Raw genomic sequence first — 16893 nt, forward strand, 5'->3', positions numbered from 1 at the left:
CTTGTTTAGCTTTTTGAGGAACCTCCAAAGTGTTTTCCACGACGGCCGCACCACTTGCCGTCCCACCAGCAATGGATGCAGGTTCCAGTTTCTCCGCATCCTCGCCAACACCTGTGGTTTTCCTTTTTTTCTGAGCTTAATGGGTGTGAAGTTCAGAAATGATATGCTTTAATACTTTAGCAAAGCTCAGGAATGTCTCTGCCACCCTCCTCACCCTCCCTGTGGTCGCTGCTTCACCCGCAGAGGGAGGGCCTGTGGTCCCTTTAAGGTGGTAGAAGTCTTGGTTGGGGGGTGCGGTGCTGTTAGAGCCTGAGCTGGGAGCCCTCTGCTAGGCGCCATCCCTGGCCTGGGCCTTCCCACCTGCTTCTCTGCACCTGAACTTACTCTGATTTCATACCCAGGGCTGGATTACCCAATAAGCAAGGTAGGCACAGACCCAATTGGGCCTTCCCACCAATCCACAGTGCACAATTTCACCTGTCCTGCACCACGTCGGAGATAAGGCGAAACCCACGTGAAATTCCTCACCACAGATTAGCAAGTAAATACCGTCAAACCCGTGCGTCCCCGGCTCAGTGTAAGCCAGTGCGTAGGTTGCTTACTGGTTAATCCGCCCCTGTAATCGTACCCATACATTTACCTTGAGGAACTTCTTGATTTCAAGCGCTCTGTTCTACAGTAAAGGAGCCCTGGTGGTGCAGTGGCTAAGCGCTCAGCTGTTAACCAAAAGGTCGGGGCTTCGAACCTACCAGCTGCTCCAAGGGACAAAGATGTGGCAGCCTGCTTCTGTAAAGATGACAGCCTTGGAAACCCTATGGGGCAGTTCTGCTCTGTCGTATATGGTCGCTGCAAGTTGGAATTAACTCAACAGCAACAGGTTTTGTTTTGTTGGGGTTTTTTTTTGGTTCTACAGTGGCCGTTCTCTCCCAAAAGGAGAAGGGCCTGTATTGTCCCGGGACCTCCTAACCAGCTCAGCCCTGTCCTTGTAAACCTGCATGACAGTGGGGAACCCAGTGGTCAGGGGAGAGCCTGCCTTGGGGGAGAAAGACAAAGCACAACTCACTGCTGTCTAGTCACTTCCAGCTCACAGCCAGCCGTGTCAGAGAAGAATTGGCCACAGAGTTTCCAGTGGCTATGATCTTTCAGAAGTGAATTGCCAGGTCTTTCTTCTGAGGCACCTCTGAGCGGATTCAAACCGCCAACCTGTCAGTTGGTAGCTGAGTGCTTGGCCGTCTGCATCACCGTGGGACTCCTCTGCCTTGGGGTGGGGGCACAAAACCTGGGTGTGTTTGGAAGTGTCCAAGGACATTTAGCCGTTCTTCATTGCCAGGCCTCAGAGCCGTTCAGCGTACCCTGAAATCAGAAAGGAAAGTCTGAGCGTCATGACTTACAGTGATCCGGATCCTTTTTATATATCGTTGAGAGATTGACGCGTATTTATTAGTTTACTTACATGGTAAAATACGGTGACTTCCTCTCCCCACCAAGAATGAGTACCAAAAATCAAAGGCAGAGCCAGTGAGCCTTACAGAAGCCGAGCTGGAGACAAGCACCCACGTCAAACCTCAGGGTCTGGCTCCCCCTTGTCCTCAGGGGGCCTCCAGGATCTGAACAGGAGGGAGCCTGGTATCAGCTCCTCCTCAGCCCAGGGCCTTTCTAATTCAACCAACTCGTCTTGCCAATTAGGAGCGAGGTTTAAAGGGTTATTACAGTTGATGCTCATTACCTGCAAGTTCCCGACGTGTGAATTCGCCGACTCACTGAAACGCCTCGTGGTCATTCAGGGATGTGCAGAAGGGTGAGAACTCTGAGTTGCCCGGCTGAGGTTGAACAAAGCTCATACTGTAAACAAGTGTCCCTTTCGCCATCTGTTTAATGCCACTTCTTTTGCATTTTTGTCCTTTTTGTGGGTGATTTTGCTGTTTAAAGTGGCCCCCAAGAGTAGTGCTGAAATGCCGTCCAGTGTCCCTGAGCATAAGAAGGCCGTGATGTGGCTTACAGAGAAACGTGTGTTAGATGAGCGTCATTCAGGGATGAGGTATCGTGCTGTTGGCCTTGAATCAACACACATTCAATAAGGTGTCTTTAAACAGAAACACACATGCAACAAGGTTACATAGTGATTGGTTGACGAAAATACTGTGACCAGAGGCTCGCAGGGCCCTAACCCTGTGTCGCCCCGGGGAGCGTGGCTCAGGGCTTTCTAATTCAGCACTTGCAGTGACTCTGTAGAACATAAAAGCTGTGAATAACCCGAATGTCCTGTATGTAGAACGTTGGTGCCTTTTCAGCGCCGGGATAAAGCCAGGCTGCCCAGTGGTGGCCAGGCACATGTGTGGAGGAGGGTGTGGTGCCCCTCTGCCATCCCCCGCTGCAGTAGGCATCCTCCCCAGTGCCCAGTGGCCAAGGCAGAACCTCTGTCCACCAGGGCGAGTGCAGCAAGCACAAGGAAAGATTTGCCTGCATCCACGTACTCACCACCAAGTCCACTACGGTCACAGATCTCCTTCTCGGGGCTCCACCAGCCACCTCCCGTGTATGCTTTGGATCGTCTTAGCATGGAAACCCAGGCCTCATAGTGTCGCCGCAGGAATCCCTCACCCTGGCTGGGCCCTGCCTCAAGGATGGCTACGGAGCAGGGGCTGGGCCAGTTCCAGGGCTCCCTGGGCTGCGTGGATAGTAGGCTCCATTAAAACAAGTGGGTCACACAGTGAAATTGCCATGTGCAGCCAAGGAATTTAGAAATAGCATGCACTTGGACATGGGCTAGCTGAACTTGGGTCATTTCTGTGTCACCTTTACAGATGAGGGAAGGATCTCTCTCCTGGCACTGTTACCATGTGACACACAAGTCCACAGCCTCACTCCCCACCTCACATGCTAAGGGACACTGAGTGGGGACATGTCTTGGTTGCCAGCAGACAGACGAGCCATCTGACAGGCCCGGACACAGTGGGCACGTGTCTGCTGAAGAAGCAGTCTGTGGAGATAAGATGGAGAAGATGGTGGTTCACACCAGAAGGTGGGGTCTCATGTGGGACTCCCCGTCCCCCACGCCCCTACACCTTTGCCTCCCCCCGGGAAAGCCTGTCAGACCTCAGGGGAGTGGGGCGACAAGTTGAGGGATAACTTTGAGTCTCTGCTACTTATTACAGCCACATGCCTGCTTTAGTAACTGTCATTCCCCAGACTCAGGTGTAAAAAAGATCACGTTGTTTCTCCTTGAAAATTGTTTTATTTTCAGAAAACAGCTTGGCAGATCCTCAAAAGCTGAACAAAGAATTACCATATGACCAGCCATCCCAATCCTAGGTATATACAAAAGAATTTAAAGCAGGAACCCAAACAGAAACCTGTACCCCAGTATCCACTGCAGCGTTGTTCACAATAACCAAATACTGGAAGCAGCCTCAATTCATCCAGAAGACGAATGGGTTAGCAAAATGTAGTACAGGCATGCGATGGGATATTGTTCACCCAAATAGAGAAATGCAGTCCTGACACACACCACAACGTAGATGAACCCGAAAACATGATGCTAAATAAGTCAGATGTAAAAGGGCAAATGTTATATGATCCCACCTACATGAACGGGCAAATGTCTAGAAACCAAAATTTATTGGTATACAAGGGTGAAGGAGCCCTGGTGCCACAGTGGTTAAGCACTTGGCTGCTAACCAGAAGGTTGGCAGTTCAAAACCCCCAGCCGCTCCATGGGAGAAAGATGTGGCAGTCAGCTTCCATAAAGAGTACAGCCTTGGAGCTGTGTGGGGCAGTTCTCTGCTGTCCTATAGAGTTGTTATAAGTTGGAATTGACTTGACGGCAACAGTGTAAGCAGGGGTAGGAGGGGGGAAGTGGGAGGTCTTTGCTTAGGGGGCACTGAATTTCTGTTAAAGGAGGCGGAACGATTTGGAAACAGTGCCGATCATTGCAGAGCACAATGAACGTGATCAGTGTGGCTGAATTGTACATGTAACAAATGTTGAATTGGCAAATGTTTTTTATATATATTTTTACCACAATAAAATACTAAAAAAAAACTGGCAAAACAGTCACAAAAGGAGAGACTGGAAGGAGGGAGTGGGCTAACTCATTAGAGGGAGAGTAAACGGAAATATGTAGTAAGGTGTATTTAAGTTTATATGTGACAGACTGACTTGATTTGTAAACTTTCACTTACAGCACAATAAAAATTATTTAAACAAACAAACAAAAATACTAAAAAAAAAATTTTTAATTTCTTCATTTGTATTCATACACTCATGACTTAAAGAACCTGATAGATTTACAGGAAAAGAGCAATTACCAATCACTTCTCTCTGAAAGCTCTTAGGATCCTCTCTTTGTACTGTTTTCTGAGGTTCCACAAGGATCTGTGCCTGCAGGCTGAACTACAGACTGTTCTGCACTGTGCTATGCCCTCGGTGGAACCTGGAAGCTCACAGCCTTCCACTGTAGGACATACTGTTTCATGATTTCTTTGACACACTTTCCTTCCCATGTTCTCTGGTTCTTCCTGGGAGTCCTGGTGTTCCAATATCAGAGTCTCTGGAGGGGACCTCTCCTCGTTCCATCTTTTCTCTCCTATTTTCCAGCCTTTGGCCTTTTCACACTACTACTTTATGGAAGATTTTTCAGCCTGCTCTTCCAACCCTTCTCTGGAGTTTGTAATTTTGCTTGTTTTTAACTCCCAAGAGCTGTTTCTTGCTCTAAGTTATTCCTTTTTTTTTTTTTTTTTTAATAGCATCCTGTCCTTATTTTAGGGATGCAAGACATTTAATCTCTGAGTCTAATAATTTTAAAGTTTTTTTTTTTTCTCCTGACATAATCCTTGTTTCTTCCAAATGGCTTTCTCTGTTTCCCTTGGCCTTTATTGTGGTACAGGTTCCCTCAGTTCAGAAAATCTGACGAATATTTGAGTGGAGACTAGAGCCTTTGGTGCACCATCCTGTCCCTCTGCAGACTAGTTATTCTCTTCCCCCCACTACTTTCCTGGGATGCCTCTGCTCCCCTTCTCCCCAGTAGCCCAGGAGGACCCCATGGGGCATGGAGGGCTTAATCTCCAAACCTTCTAGAAGGTGAGGAAAAGACGTGCTTTCCACCAACTGTTTAACAAAATAGTTGAAGTATTCCCATTAGAACCATTTGAACATCCATGTCTCGTCACACAAGTGACATTGTAAGTTATCTGTGTCTCACTTTAGAGGGGATTCCAGCATACAGGTATGCCACGACCCAGCATTGAACACTGTCCATTCAGCTTTTTAAAAGGGGGGGAAAGTTTTCAGGCACCTTTGACGTGCACATGCTTGATAAACTGAAAAAAGAGCACCCTTGTTATTAAAAAGAACAGCCTCCAGGTCTTCTCTGTCACCAGTGATGCATTAAATGGGTTCAGAAAGCCAAAAACCAAACCCGCTGCTGTTGAGTCAATTCCGACTCATAGCAACCTTATAGGACAAAGTAGAACTGCCTCAAAGAGTTTCCAAGCAGCAGCTGGTGGATTTGAACTGCCAACCTTTTGGTTAGCAGGCAATCTCTTAACCATTGTACCATCAGAGCTCCTAAATGGGCTGAAGACCATACATTCAGAGGTCTTCATTTGAGAAGATCGGTGCCAGCCACCTTACCCCATCCCCACCACACTCATGCCAGTTTCGCCTGAGTGGCTGCCATCTGTCCCATCTATTTGGAGGCTCCTCCCCTGTAGATTTCAGTGGAAGCCACATAGCAAACTGGAAGTAGAATCTGGGCATTGAATTTCCACTCCTTGCCCTCCCTGTCCTCCTTTCTCACCTTAGGACTTCGTGGTGGGCCTCTCCATCCTGCTGCGGGGGACAGTCCACGAGAAGCTTAAGTGGGCCTTCAATCTGTACGACATTAATAAGGATGGATACATCACCAAAGAGGTACTAGGGTGGCTGGGGGGCTGCGGCCCATGCCCTCCTCCCTTCCTATTGCCTCATACTTTCTTCTTCTCCTCCCTCCTGTGGCCCTATCTGTCCCCTACCCATCCAGAGATGTGGCTTTCAGCCTGGCCCTGGGGAACAGATGGCCCATGGGCTCCCAGCCTCCTCTCCCCATGTCCTCGGTCCTGGACAACTGGGTGCAGGGGTGTGGGGTGGGGTGTGGGGTGTTCCCTTCACCACGTATCTTGATGTAGTTCAACGAGTGTTCTTAAATCATCCTTTCTCACGGGGAGAGCCTGGAGAGACCCCCTGGAGAAGAAGGGACTGTCCTCGGCTCCCGCTGAGCAGAGGAAGGGGGTGTGGCCCCTTAAGCGAGGGCTGCAAACAGAGGTCTGGACACACGGGGTCCAAAACTTTTTTTAGTATCTGAAATAGTTACTGCTGTTTCAAAGTTTGGAGCTTGCATATAGATACCTATCTCCACCTTCTCTTGGAGCATCAGAGGCCCTGATGCTGGCGTGACTGGACTGGTGCACGCTCCTCTCTCCCTGGCTCGCACAGCCCCTCCCACTCACCACTGTCCTGGCGGTGCCCTCTGCCCTCTGGTGCAGCCCCTTCCCCTTGGGAACCTGGTACTCCCTGATGCTGACCCCACCGGCCCCTGCAGGAGATGCTGGCCATCATGAAGTCCATCTACGACATGATGGGCCGTCACACCTACCCCATCCTGCGGGAGGACGCGCCTCTGGCACACGTGGAGCGGTTCTTCCAGGTGAGGGCGCTCCGGTCCGGGGCAGTCGGAATGGAGGCAGTGAGGGGAAGCCTGGTAGAGGAAGGGACTTCTGTTCTTGGGGCAACCCCACTTCCCTTCCCTGAGCCTCCCCCTGTGAGGAGGTTAAACTTCATCCCATACCTGGCTGGCTGGCGGAATCCACTGAATTAAAAATGTTGAAGCTCCAGTGAACCACATCTCAGGGGCAAGCTGCCCACCCCCCCAGGCCAGTGTCCTGGTGCCCCCCAGGACACTTCTCGCTCGTACAGAGAATCTCCTGCCGGAGCAGCAGCTTGGGAGTCGACTTTGTCCAGTGTCTGTGAGGGTGGGGAACCCCACCATGCAGGTCGAAGGGGCTGAAGGCTCAGACCCCCACTTCTTGGGGGGCCTCTAGACATGTGGCCATTCTATGCCTCAGTGCTCCATCTGCCCTGGCTGCCTTTCAGGGAAGTGAGAGGGTCACCTAATGTGGGGACACACGAGAAGTGCAAACCCAGGTAGGTGGTCAGGGAGGTGGCTGAGGTGACCCAGACTGGGGAGACGCCAGAGAGGTCAGCTGTGGAGGTGAAGGTTGGCCTTGGAGGGGCCTTCACATGGCCTGGATCCAGAGTAGGGCCTGAGGGGATGAGTTGGGTGGGAATTTGGCATTCTGTGGTGAGGGGCATAGAGCTGGGCATCACCTGGCCACAACCCTGCCGTGCCTACCCACAGACACACCAATCCTGGTGGTCCACAGACTCACTGTGGCATGGCTTGTGTTGCAGAAAATGGACCGGAATCAGGACGGCGTGGTGACCATTGACGAGTTCCTGGAGACCTGTCAGAAGGTAGGCAGCCTCAGAAAGCTTGGAGCAGAATCATCTGCAGGCTCTGGCCAGAAGGGGGTGGTTGAGGGTCTCACACCCACCCAAGGACCCCACACACCCAGTCCCACCACTGCCAGTCCATCAGCTATCTTCAGGCCCCTCCGAGGTGGGCTGGAGCAAGAGGCTCCAAGCTTCAGTTAACTCTTTGGTCGGGTTCATCCTCTCCCCGGCCCCACCCTCACCCATTCCTCCTGCCCACAGCCCACTCGGACACTGTCCCTTTGTCCTGCCATTGCAGCATCTGGAGTCAGAGGGGGCAGCCTTGGGGCCAGCAGGAGGGGATTGGTTCTCAGGAAAGGGTCACGCTGGGGGAACAGTGCCTGAAGCCTCCCCCAGCATTGTTGCTGACCTGCTCTGCAGAGCTTGCTTCCAGGGGCAGGACACTGGGCTCCTCTGGCCTTGGCCACCGGCCTCACTCCCAGCACAGCTACTGCTGCCTGTGGCCTCTGTTGGGATGTGCGGCCAGGGAAGTCTTGCCATCTGTCAGGCGTGGAGTTGGACGTCTGGGTTGAATGCAGGCTGTGCCTGACCAGCTGGGTGGCCCCAGGCAAGCTCCTTGCCCTCTCTGCTCCTCAGCACCCCCATCTCAGCCCAATGGGACAGCAATCACTGCAGGGAGCTGAGTGTCCAGGTGGGCTCGGACTAGGGCGCATCCCCCACCTTCCCCTGCTGCCTGACCAGGCCTGTCCTCCTCTCTTCACCCAGGACGAGAATATCATGCGGTCCATGCAGCTGTTTGAGAACGTCATCTAGGACATGGATGCGGGGCCCTGGACTGGCCGGGCCACTAGACCCCATGTCACCTAGGACGTGGATGCAGGGCCCTGGACTGGCCATGCCACTAGACCCCATGTCACCTAGGACATCGATGTGGGGCCCTGGACTGGCCGTGCCACTAGACCCCATGTCACCTAGGACGTGGATGCGGGGCCCTGGACTGGCCGTGCCACTAGACCCCATGTCACCTAGGATGTGGATGCAGGGCCCTGGACTGGCCGTGCCACTAGACCCCATGTCACCTAGGACATGGATGCGGTGCCCTGGACTGGCCGTGCCACGCCATCCCAGAGAAACTCCATCCTGCCAGGAACAGCCTCCATGAGAAACATTTTTTCTAATATATTGACAAAAATGAACTGTTTGCTCCACACACACACACATGCCCATGCACTCCCTTACATACACACTCACGAGCTCACACGCTCCTTTACATTCACACTCACACATGCACACTAACAACGTTCACACACACTCCCTTACATACACACTCATACACTTACATTCACACACACACGCTTACACTCTCCGTTACTCAAACATTCACACATTTCACACACAAACACCACTCCTCTGGGCTGGCAGAGTGCTGAGTCTGGCTGGGAGCTAGGTCTAAGCCGTGAGAGCCACAGGTGCTGGCCGGCCACCCCTAGGCCAGCATGGAGAGACTTCCTCCAGGGTGAGCAGCAGAAAGAGCAGTGTCTGTGGGCGCTGGACCGCTGGGTGGTACCAGGAAAGGGGTTCACATGCCTCTGCAAAGCCAGCACCCTCCTGTGTGGGCCCCACCTCCCCGCTCCTGCCTGGCCCCCTTCTTCCCACCACACAGCAAGCCAGGTTCTGGGGACTCCTCTGTCTTTGTGGCCCCCTTCTCCCCCATCCATTCCCTCTGCCCCTTGACCTACACCCGAAGTGCCCCTCACCACAGGACACTGGAGGGTAGATCAGGGACCAGGCAGGTCTGACTGGGAAGAGGTGGTGATAGAGTCAGGGTCTTTCCTGGATGCCTGCCTTGGGTCCAGGGAGGCCTGCTGCTCCACTCACCTGGGCAAGCTCTCCAGCTATAGGCAGGCCACTGTGGGGGACACTGGTGGTGGGGGACATGGGACTTCTCTGAGAGGAAGGGGCACTTTCAAGTTCGGGAACCAGGCTTCTTGATGCAGAAGCCAAGGGGAACTGTTTCCCATTTCTGCTGGGATGGGGAAGAAGCCCTCCCTGCCCTAGTCCTGGCTCAGGGAATACAGTGGGTGAGGCCACCCACAACCCTCAGGCTCCAGACTTTGTTCACCCTAAGGTCCTCTTCATCCTAGGAGGAGGCCTGGTGGCTCAGGGGCTGGCAGCAGGAGCCCAGGGGGGCTTGGAGCCAGGCCTGGAAATGGGGCTTCTCCCTCCCTTTTCCCCGTCATTCCTGTCTCCCTGGCTCAGTAGCGTGGCTGAGCAGACCCTCCTGAAGCAGTGTGGCCTCCCCCTGCACAGGCTCACCCAGCTCTGTACAAAAAGCACAAGCAGCCCTCAGCTAGGCTGCGGCCCACGAGGGGAGCCAAGGACACAGATTTTCTGAGGCAAGGCCCTCCTGGTGGGCTGAGGTGGTCCCAGCAGCCCTGATACGAGTGGCCACCGGGAAGAAGCAGAGGTCAGTCTGTGCTACAGAGCGAGGGGACTCGGAGCCCAGCCCCAGTCTAGCCCAGCTCACCCCCACTCAAAAGCACAAAGCCTGGGGACCCAGCTGGCTGGTTCTGCTTTAGGGATGAGGCTGGTGTCGGCTGGAGCCAGAGCCAACAGTGAGGGCTGCAGATTCCTGCAGGCCAACAGAAACCTCCAGGAGGAGAGGGGACGAGCTGCTTCCACCTGCCCAGGCCACCCCAGAAGGTGCCCAGGCCATCCCAGAAGGCGCCCAGGCCACCCCAGCAGGCGCCCAGCCCCAGCAACATGGCCCTTCCGCCTCGCCTGGCCAGGGGCTCTCGAGGGGGACAATCCGACATGATACATTCCATCAGCTGCTGCCCTGTCTCTGCTCAGGCTCCAGCCCAGGAGCCCCTGGGCCCCCAGAAGGCACCAGCCAGGTGGCCCAGGGTGAGCAGGACCCCCCAGAGGAAGTGGAAGGAGGTGGCCGTGGGGACCCCGCCAGGCTTGGCCTCGGGAGCCCACGGCACCCCGTGCGGGTGGTCTTCCCCCTTGGAGCTGCACTGACACCGTCCCTCTCACCTCCTCCAGGAGGGCTTCGGCTGTCCCTGGCTCAGGGATCGCCCCCTAGCCCAGTCCAGCTCTCACGGAGCCAGGGCCCCATGTTGGGGGCTCCAGCAGGCCTGCCCCCCTCGGCCCCGGGCTCCCACTAGTAGGGGTCTGTCCATGCTGGGCGGATGGGTGCGGACTGGCCGCATGTCTGCATGGCAGAGCATCTCCCCTGGTTGCAGCCTGGGAGTGGTTCCTGTTTCCAGCGCCCACCGGCATTCAGTCCGATATATTTTAATAAAATAAACTTGACAAAGAGACGGGCTGCTGTCGGCGCTGTTGCCCCTGAATTTCCAGCCCCTCTGGCCCCTGCTGCTGTTAGCCGCGGCTCCTGCCCAGTGGTGTGCTGGCAGCTGGCCCGGGGGACGGGACACCCCGAGGTGCCGCATCCACCAGTTTCCACACTCGACTTCAAGTCCAGACGGGATGGCGCTGAAGGCAGAGCACGGGCCCTCGAGCCTGGCCAAAAAGTGCCGAGCCTGTCCAAGGAGCGCCGGGCCTGTCCGCAGAGAAGCGCTGAGCCTGTCCGAGAAGCTCTGGACCTGTCAGCCGAGCCCACGGGGCAAGGTGACTTGTTGAGGTGCCATTTATGTTTCATGCCGGATCATTCTCCTTTCCCAGCTCCGGGAAGTCAGTTCTGGCTGTCGCCTCCCTGGAGGGTGCAGGTCGTAGGGCAAAAGCAGAATTTGGCTTCCTGGTTTTTATTTCCAAAAGCATAAACTCAGAGAGGAGTGATGATCCCCCATCTTGGGGAGGGGAGGAGGGGGCTCTGGAAGAGGAGCCCGTGGCGGTACCTCGGGGCCAGACCCCGGTCCAGGTGACACCCGGCAGAAGCGCGCCCCAGCTCCAATGGATCACCAGGTTCGGCTAATGGGCAGGTGGCGGTGGCTGGGAGGACCGACATCAGGAGCCCCTTCCGACCCCGTGTAACCCCGCGTACAGACGCCAGATGTTCACCTGGACGGCGGCCCTTGGCACAGACCGGGCATGGGGCCCTGACGTGGACGTTTGCTGTGGGCTGCCGCTGTGCTGAGCTCGTTCACCCACAGCAGGATGGGCAAGCTGAGGCTGAGCGATGGGAGGGTCTCTGACTCACTGCAGGGAAGAGGGGCCTTCAGGCAGGAGGGCTAGCGAGAGCCAAGCCACAGGGATAGGAAATGCAGCCAGCTTGAGAAGCCTGGAGGTGGGCTTGGAGGCGTGTGGGGAGCTCAGAGGTGGAGGCTTCAGTGACTTTGGTGCCACTGAGGACTTAGGACTTCATCCAGAGGCCACGGGGCCATGGCTGGTGTCGGACAGAGAGGTGTTTTAGACAGCGCGCTCTCTCTTTCTCACTGCAGACTGTGCAAAAATAGGTGGGTGGGGTGGGGCAGGGAGAGGCATGAAACCCTCAGTGGTTCAGGGGCCCACTCAAGGCAGCAGGGTGGAAGAGAGGGGCTGAAATGATAGCTCAGAACCGCCCCAGGCAAGCAGCCACCTAATAAGCTGCATGGCACTCAGCTACTGGTGATGATGACCACAAGGAGCAACGCTTATTGAGCAATTTCTACGTGCCAGGCACTGCTCTAAGCATTTTACATGTTTCAGTTCATTCGTTGCTCACAATCAGCCCATTTCCCAGATGAGGAAACTGAGGCACAGAAAATAATACCTCGTTCAAAGACATGCAAGTAGTGTATGGTGGAGCCAGAACTCAAGTGGTCCTTCCCCACGCTTCCATCATGTTACATCCATCTGGGTGCCAGCTTCTCATTGACCCCCGACACCAGCATTCAGGGGGTCAAGTGGTAAGGGGACCTCACACCAGTCGCTTCCCCTTGCAGAGTGCTTCTGTTTCTTCATCACAAACGGGACTAATGACCCCAGCTTGGACGACTCCCAGGCTCTTGGGTAATTTGATGTGGACTATATGCAAGCCTTCTGTGGTGGGCACAGCACTGCCATCAGCAAGGGCCTTGCCAGCCCTGCCTCCCTGGTGGCCTGCAGCCCCATGCACAGTGCCAACTGGGCAGAAATCACACAGCAGCTTTCCCATGTGCTCCGGCCAGCAGCCTCTCAGTCTTGGGGCCTGTCTTAGGCTGTGTTTTCTGGAGATGCAAAACCAGTCAAGTGTATAAATATACATAGAGATTTACGTCAAGGAAACGGCTCCAATGGTTGTAGAGGCTGGAACGTTCCAAGTCTGTGGATTAGGATAAAGCCTTCTGATTCACGCAGCTGCAGGGGCTGGTGAAACCAAGATCAGCAGGTCAGAGAGCAGGGCTCCACTCACAGACTGTGAAATTCAATGAATCCCAAGATCTGCAGATAAGTTGATAGCTCAAGTCCCAAGAACCGGAGGTCAGATGAACAGGAGGCAGCTACAGGATCCAGAGTGAGCAAAAAGCCAGAACGTCTGCTTATATTTGGTTGTAGGCCACAGCCTCATGGAAACTCCCTTTCAACTGACTGGCTACTCACAGCAGATCCCATCATGGGAGCGATCATATATAAACACTGAGAATCATGGCCCAGCCAAGGTGACACATAATCTTAACCATCACAGGGCCTGAAGATTCCTCTAAAGGAGCCTAACCAAGCACTGGGCTCCTAACCTGGCTCCTGGGAACCCCCCAGCTCTATGGGGCAAGGTTCTTGTTAGCAAATGATGGGGGGTAACTAACTACAGGCCTGCCCAGGCCACACCAAGGTCAGTGATTCTTGCTTCTCACTGGGCAAGGGGCATACATACACCTCCATCTAGTACTAAATGGATCCCAGAGCAGAGTAGCCGGGTGAGGCAAAGCTGACCTCACACACGGATCACTGCCCGCAAGAGGGACACTGGCCAGTTCTTACCTCAAGGAATCTCTGCCAACAGGCACTTGTTCATCTTTCAATGATGACTTCCTTCACTTTAGAATTGCTTCCTCCCTATGGTGCTTGTTTACATGCATTTATTGAGCAATTAGTGTGCTAAACTCCATGGATAGAGAGATGGTGACTCTTAGGGTTCTCTAGAGAAACGAAACCAGAAAGACAGAGACGACAGAGATGTTTATTTTAAGGAATTGGCTTATGTGATTGTGAGGGGCTAGCAAGTCCAAAATCTGTAGGTCAGGTGATGGGCTGGAGATTCCTGCTGTCTTATGTCCCCAAATCCATTGGCCAGTCAAAGGAAAGAGGGAAGAGTTCTGGCAATGTGTCTATTTATAGTATGGAGTCAGACTGTACCCTAGGGAAACTCCATTTTTCTGTTCAACTGATTGGTTGAGGCCCACCTACATTACGGATGGTGTGGAGGGTACTTGAGGCCAACTGATTTAATCACAAGTAACTACATCATAACAGCATCTAGACTAGTGTTTGACCAAACAACTGGGCACCAGAACAGAGCCAAGTTGACATATAAAATTAACCATCACAGTTACTAACCCTGGCCCCTGTTTCAAGGACCCACCAGCTGAGGGCTGTGGTAGATGTAAGCGGTTACTGCCCCATACACCCCGGTGTCTTCCCTAGGCCTCCTTTTAACACACCCTCCTTAAAGGGCTTTTCTTCTCTCACCGACTGTAGCCCTGTGGCTTTACTGGGAGTGGGCATCCTCTTATGTGACCTTGCTCCTCTGACCACCATGATCAGTTGAGGGAAGGGAATCTCAGCCAAATCATTCCATTCAGAGACCTTCCTGGGAATTTTTTAACTGAAACTGGCAGGGATGAGCCCCACCATGTGGAGAAAGGGAGATTCCTTCAAGTCCTTGGTTCCAGTTCCCAAGGTCTTTGCAATTGCTGTGTTCCTGCCTTCTCAAAGTTTTGCTATACACTTCTTTCTTTGCTTCTGAGAGATAGTCCTCTGTTCTTTCAACCCAATGCCTTTTCTGGCTTAAGCTAGATCAAGCTGGGTTATGTTACTTTTCACCAAAAAAGTTCGGATAAGTACAAGAGCCTATGATGTACCACACAACTTGCATGCATTATTGGGCATACGATGGCGATATATTCTGTACAGGCCTCCTACTGCAAAACACCTAGGTGCTGGGAGAACTACAATGATCACACATTGCTTTTTACAAGATGGTAAGACAGGGAGGGCAGTGCCATGGAGCTGGGCAAATGTAAGTATGAAGATCCTAGGGCTTTGGGGATTAACCATTTTATCAGAGAGAAGGGGAAATAGCCCCCGAAGGTGTGTAAGGTATGTAAGGTGTGTAAGGTGGGCAGCTTAGCTTGACAGCCAAAATAAAGCCAGGCCTTCAAAGGACAGTGATGGGTAAGCCAGGAAATATTCGCCTGCCAGGAGAGGGGACCGTCATGGAAATATGTCTCTCCCTGCCCTGGCTCTGGTTAGGGGAAATACCCCCTCCTGAGAATCTGTAAATGCAGGCCTGCAGCAGGTAGATCTGGGATTCAGAATTATATTACAGATGCACTATGGAAATTCCAGGACAAGAATTAAATTCAATTAAAATAACCCCAGGGCCAAACAGATATATGCACACCCATGTTTATTGCAGCTCTGTTTACAATAGCAAAAAGCTGGAAGCAACCAAGATGTCCATCAACGGACGAATGGGTAAATAAATTGTGGTATATTCACACAATGGAATACTACGCATCGATAAAGAACAGTGACGAATCTCTGAAACATTTCATAACATGGAGGAATCTGGAAGGCATTATGCTGAGCGAAATGAGTCAGATGCAAAAGGACAAATATTGTATAAGACCACTATTATAAGATCTTGAGGAATAGAAAAAACGGAAAAGAACACATACTTTTGTGGTTACAAAGGGGGGAGGGAGGGAGGGAGAGGGCTTTTTATTGATCAATCTGTAGATGGGAACTGCTTTGGGTGAAGGGAAAGACAACACTCAAAACAAGGAAGGTCAGCCTAATTGGACAGGATTAAAAGTAAAGAGGTTTCCGAGATAAAATGAAAGCTTCAAAGGATAGCGAAGCAGGGGCTGGGGTCTGGGGAACTTGGTTTGAGAGGACTTCTAAATCAATGGGCAAAACAATTCTATTATGAAAACACTCTGCATCTCACTTTGAATTGTGGCACCTGGGGTCCTAAATGCCAACAAGCAGCCATCTAAAATACATTAATTGGTCTCAACCCACCGGGAGCAAAGGCAAAGGAAGAACACCAAGGTCACACGACAACTAAGAACCCAAGAGACAGAAAGGGCCACTTGAACCAGAGACCTACAATATCCTGAGACCAGAAGAACAAGTTGGTGCCCGGCCACAATCGATGTCTGCCCTGTCAGGGAGCACAAGAGACAACTCCTGAGGGAGCAGGAGACCAATGGGATACAGACCCCAAATTCTCATTAAAAGACCACACCTAATGGTATGATTGCGACTAGAGGAATCCCAGAGACAATGCTCCCCAGAACTTCTGATGGCACAGGACAGGAACCAACCCCGAAGACAAATCATCAGGCATGAAAAGGACTGGTCAGTGGCGGGGAGAGAGATACTGATGAAGAGTGAGCTAATTAAATCAGGTGGACACGGGAGAGTGTGTTGGCAACTCTTGACTGGAGGGGGGATGGGAAGATAGAGAGAGAGGGAAGAAGGTAAAATTGGCACGAAACGAGAGACTGTAAGGGCTGACTCAATAGGGGGAGAGCAAGTGGGAGAAGGGAGTAAGATGTATGTAAACCTACATGTGACAGACTGATTGGAATGGTAAATGTTCACTTGAAGCTTAATAAAAATTTAAAAAAAATAAAATAAAATAAAATAACCCCAGGGCATAGCAGAAGCAAGCATAAGATTCCCTAAGGAAAGCACCCTCTACCAGGAAACTCCGAATTGCCACTGGTTAACATTCAGCCAAATATGAGGTCACATAAAAATTACCAACTACACAAGGAAGCACACCACCATGACTATACTTAATATGTTTAAAGAAAATGTGACAAGCTTGAAAATATATGCAGGAAACAAGCGTCTTCGGCTCAGTTCTCTAGAGAAGCAAAACCAGGGAAGCACAGAGAGAGAGAGAGAGAGAGGTTTATCTCAAGGAAATGGCTCACGTGGTTGTAGATGCTGGCAAATCCCAAGTTCGTGGGTCAGGAGTAAGGCTGGAAACTTCTCCTGACTCATGTAGCTGCAGAGGCTGACAAACCCAAGATCGGCAGGTCAGACAGCAGACTGCTGGCTCAAGCCCCAAGAGCCAGAGGTCAGATGATGACGAGGCAGCAGGAGAATCCAGAGCGGGCAAGTGAGCTTTGCCAGAATGTCCATATGTATTGGATGCAGGCCACATCCCTGAGGAAGCTCCCATTACAACTGATTGGCTGATCACATCATTACATAACTGCCAAACTACTGAGAATCATGGCCCAGCCA

General features: G+C 52.5%; 1 protein-coding gene across 2 annotated transcripts in view; it reads left to right on the forward strand.

Moving 5' to 3' along the window:
- Positions 1 to 8301, forward strand: part of KCNIP3 (potassium voltage-gated channel interacting protein 3) — an 85716-nt gene extending 77415 nt beyond the window's left edge. For both annotated transcript variants that reach the window (XM_010601352.3, XM_003421996.1), the window contains exons 5-8: positions 5803 to 5910; positions 6578 to 6682; positions 7447 to 7509; positions 8254 to 8301. In XM_010601352.3, coding sequence (XP_010599654.2) covers positions 5803 to 5910; positions 6578 to 6682; positions 7447 to 7509; positions 8254 to 8301 — 324 coding nt within the window. The remainder of the gene's footprint in view (positions 1 to 5802; positions 5911 to 6577; positions 6683 to 7446; positions 7510 to 8253) is intronic.
- Positions 8302 to 16893: the final 8592 nt, after the last annotated feature.

The sequence above is a fragment of the Loxodonta africana genome, chromosome 15 (genome assembly GCF_030014295.1).
Source record: "Loxodonta africana isolate mLoxAfr1 chromosome 15, mLoxAfr1.hap2, whole genome shotgun sequence".
Taxonomy (NCBI): domain Eukaryota; kingdom Metazoa; phylum Chordata; class Mammalia; order Proboscidea; family Elephantidae; genus Loxodonta; species Loxodonta africana.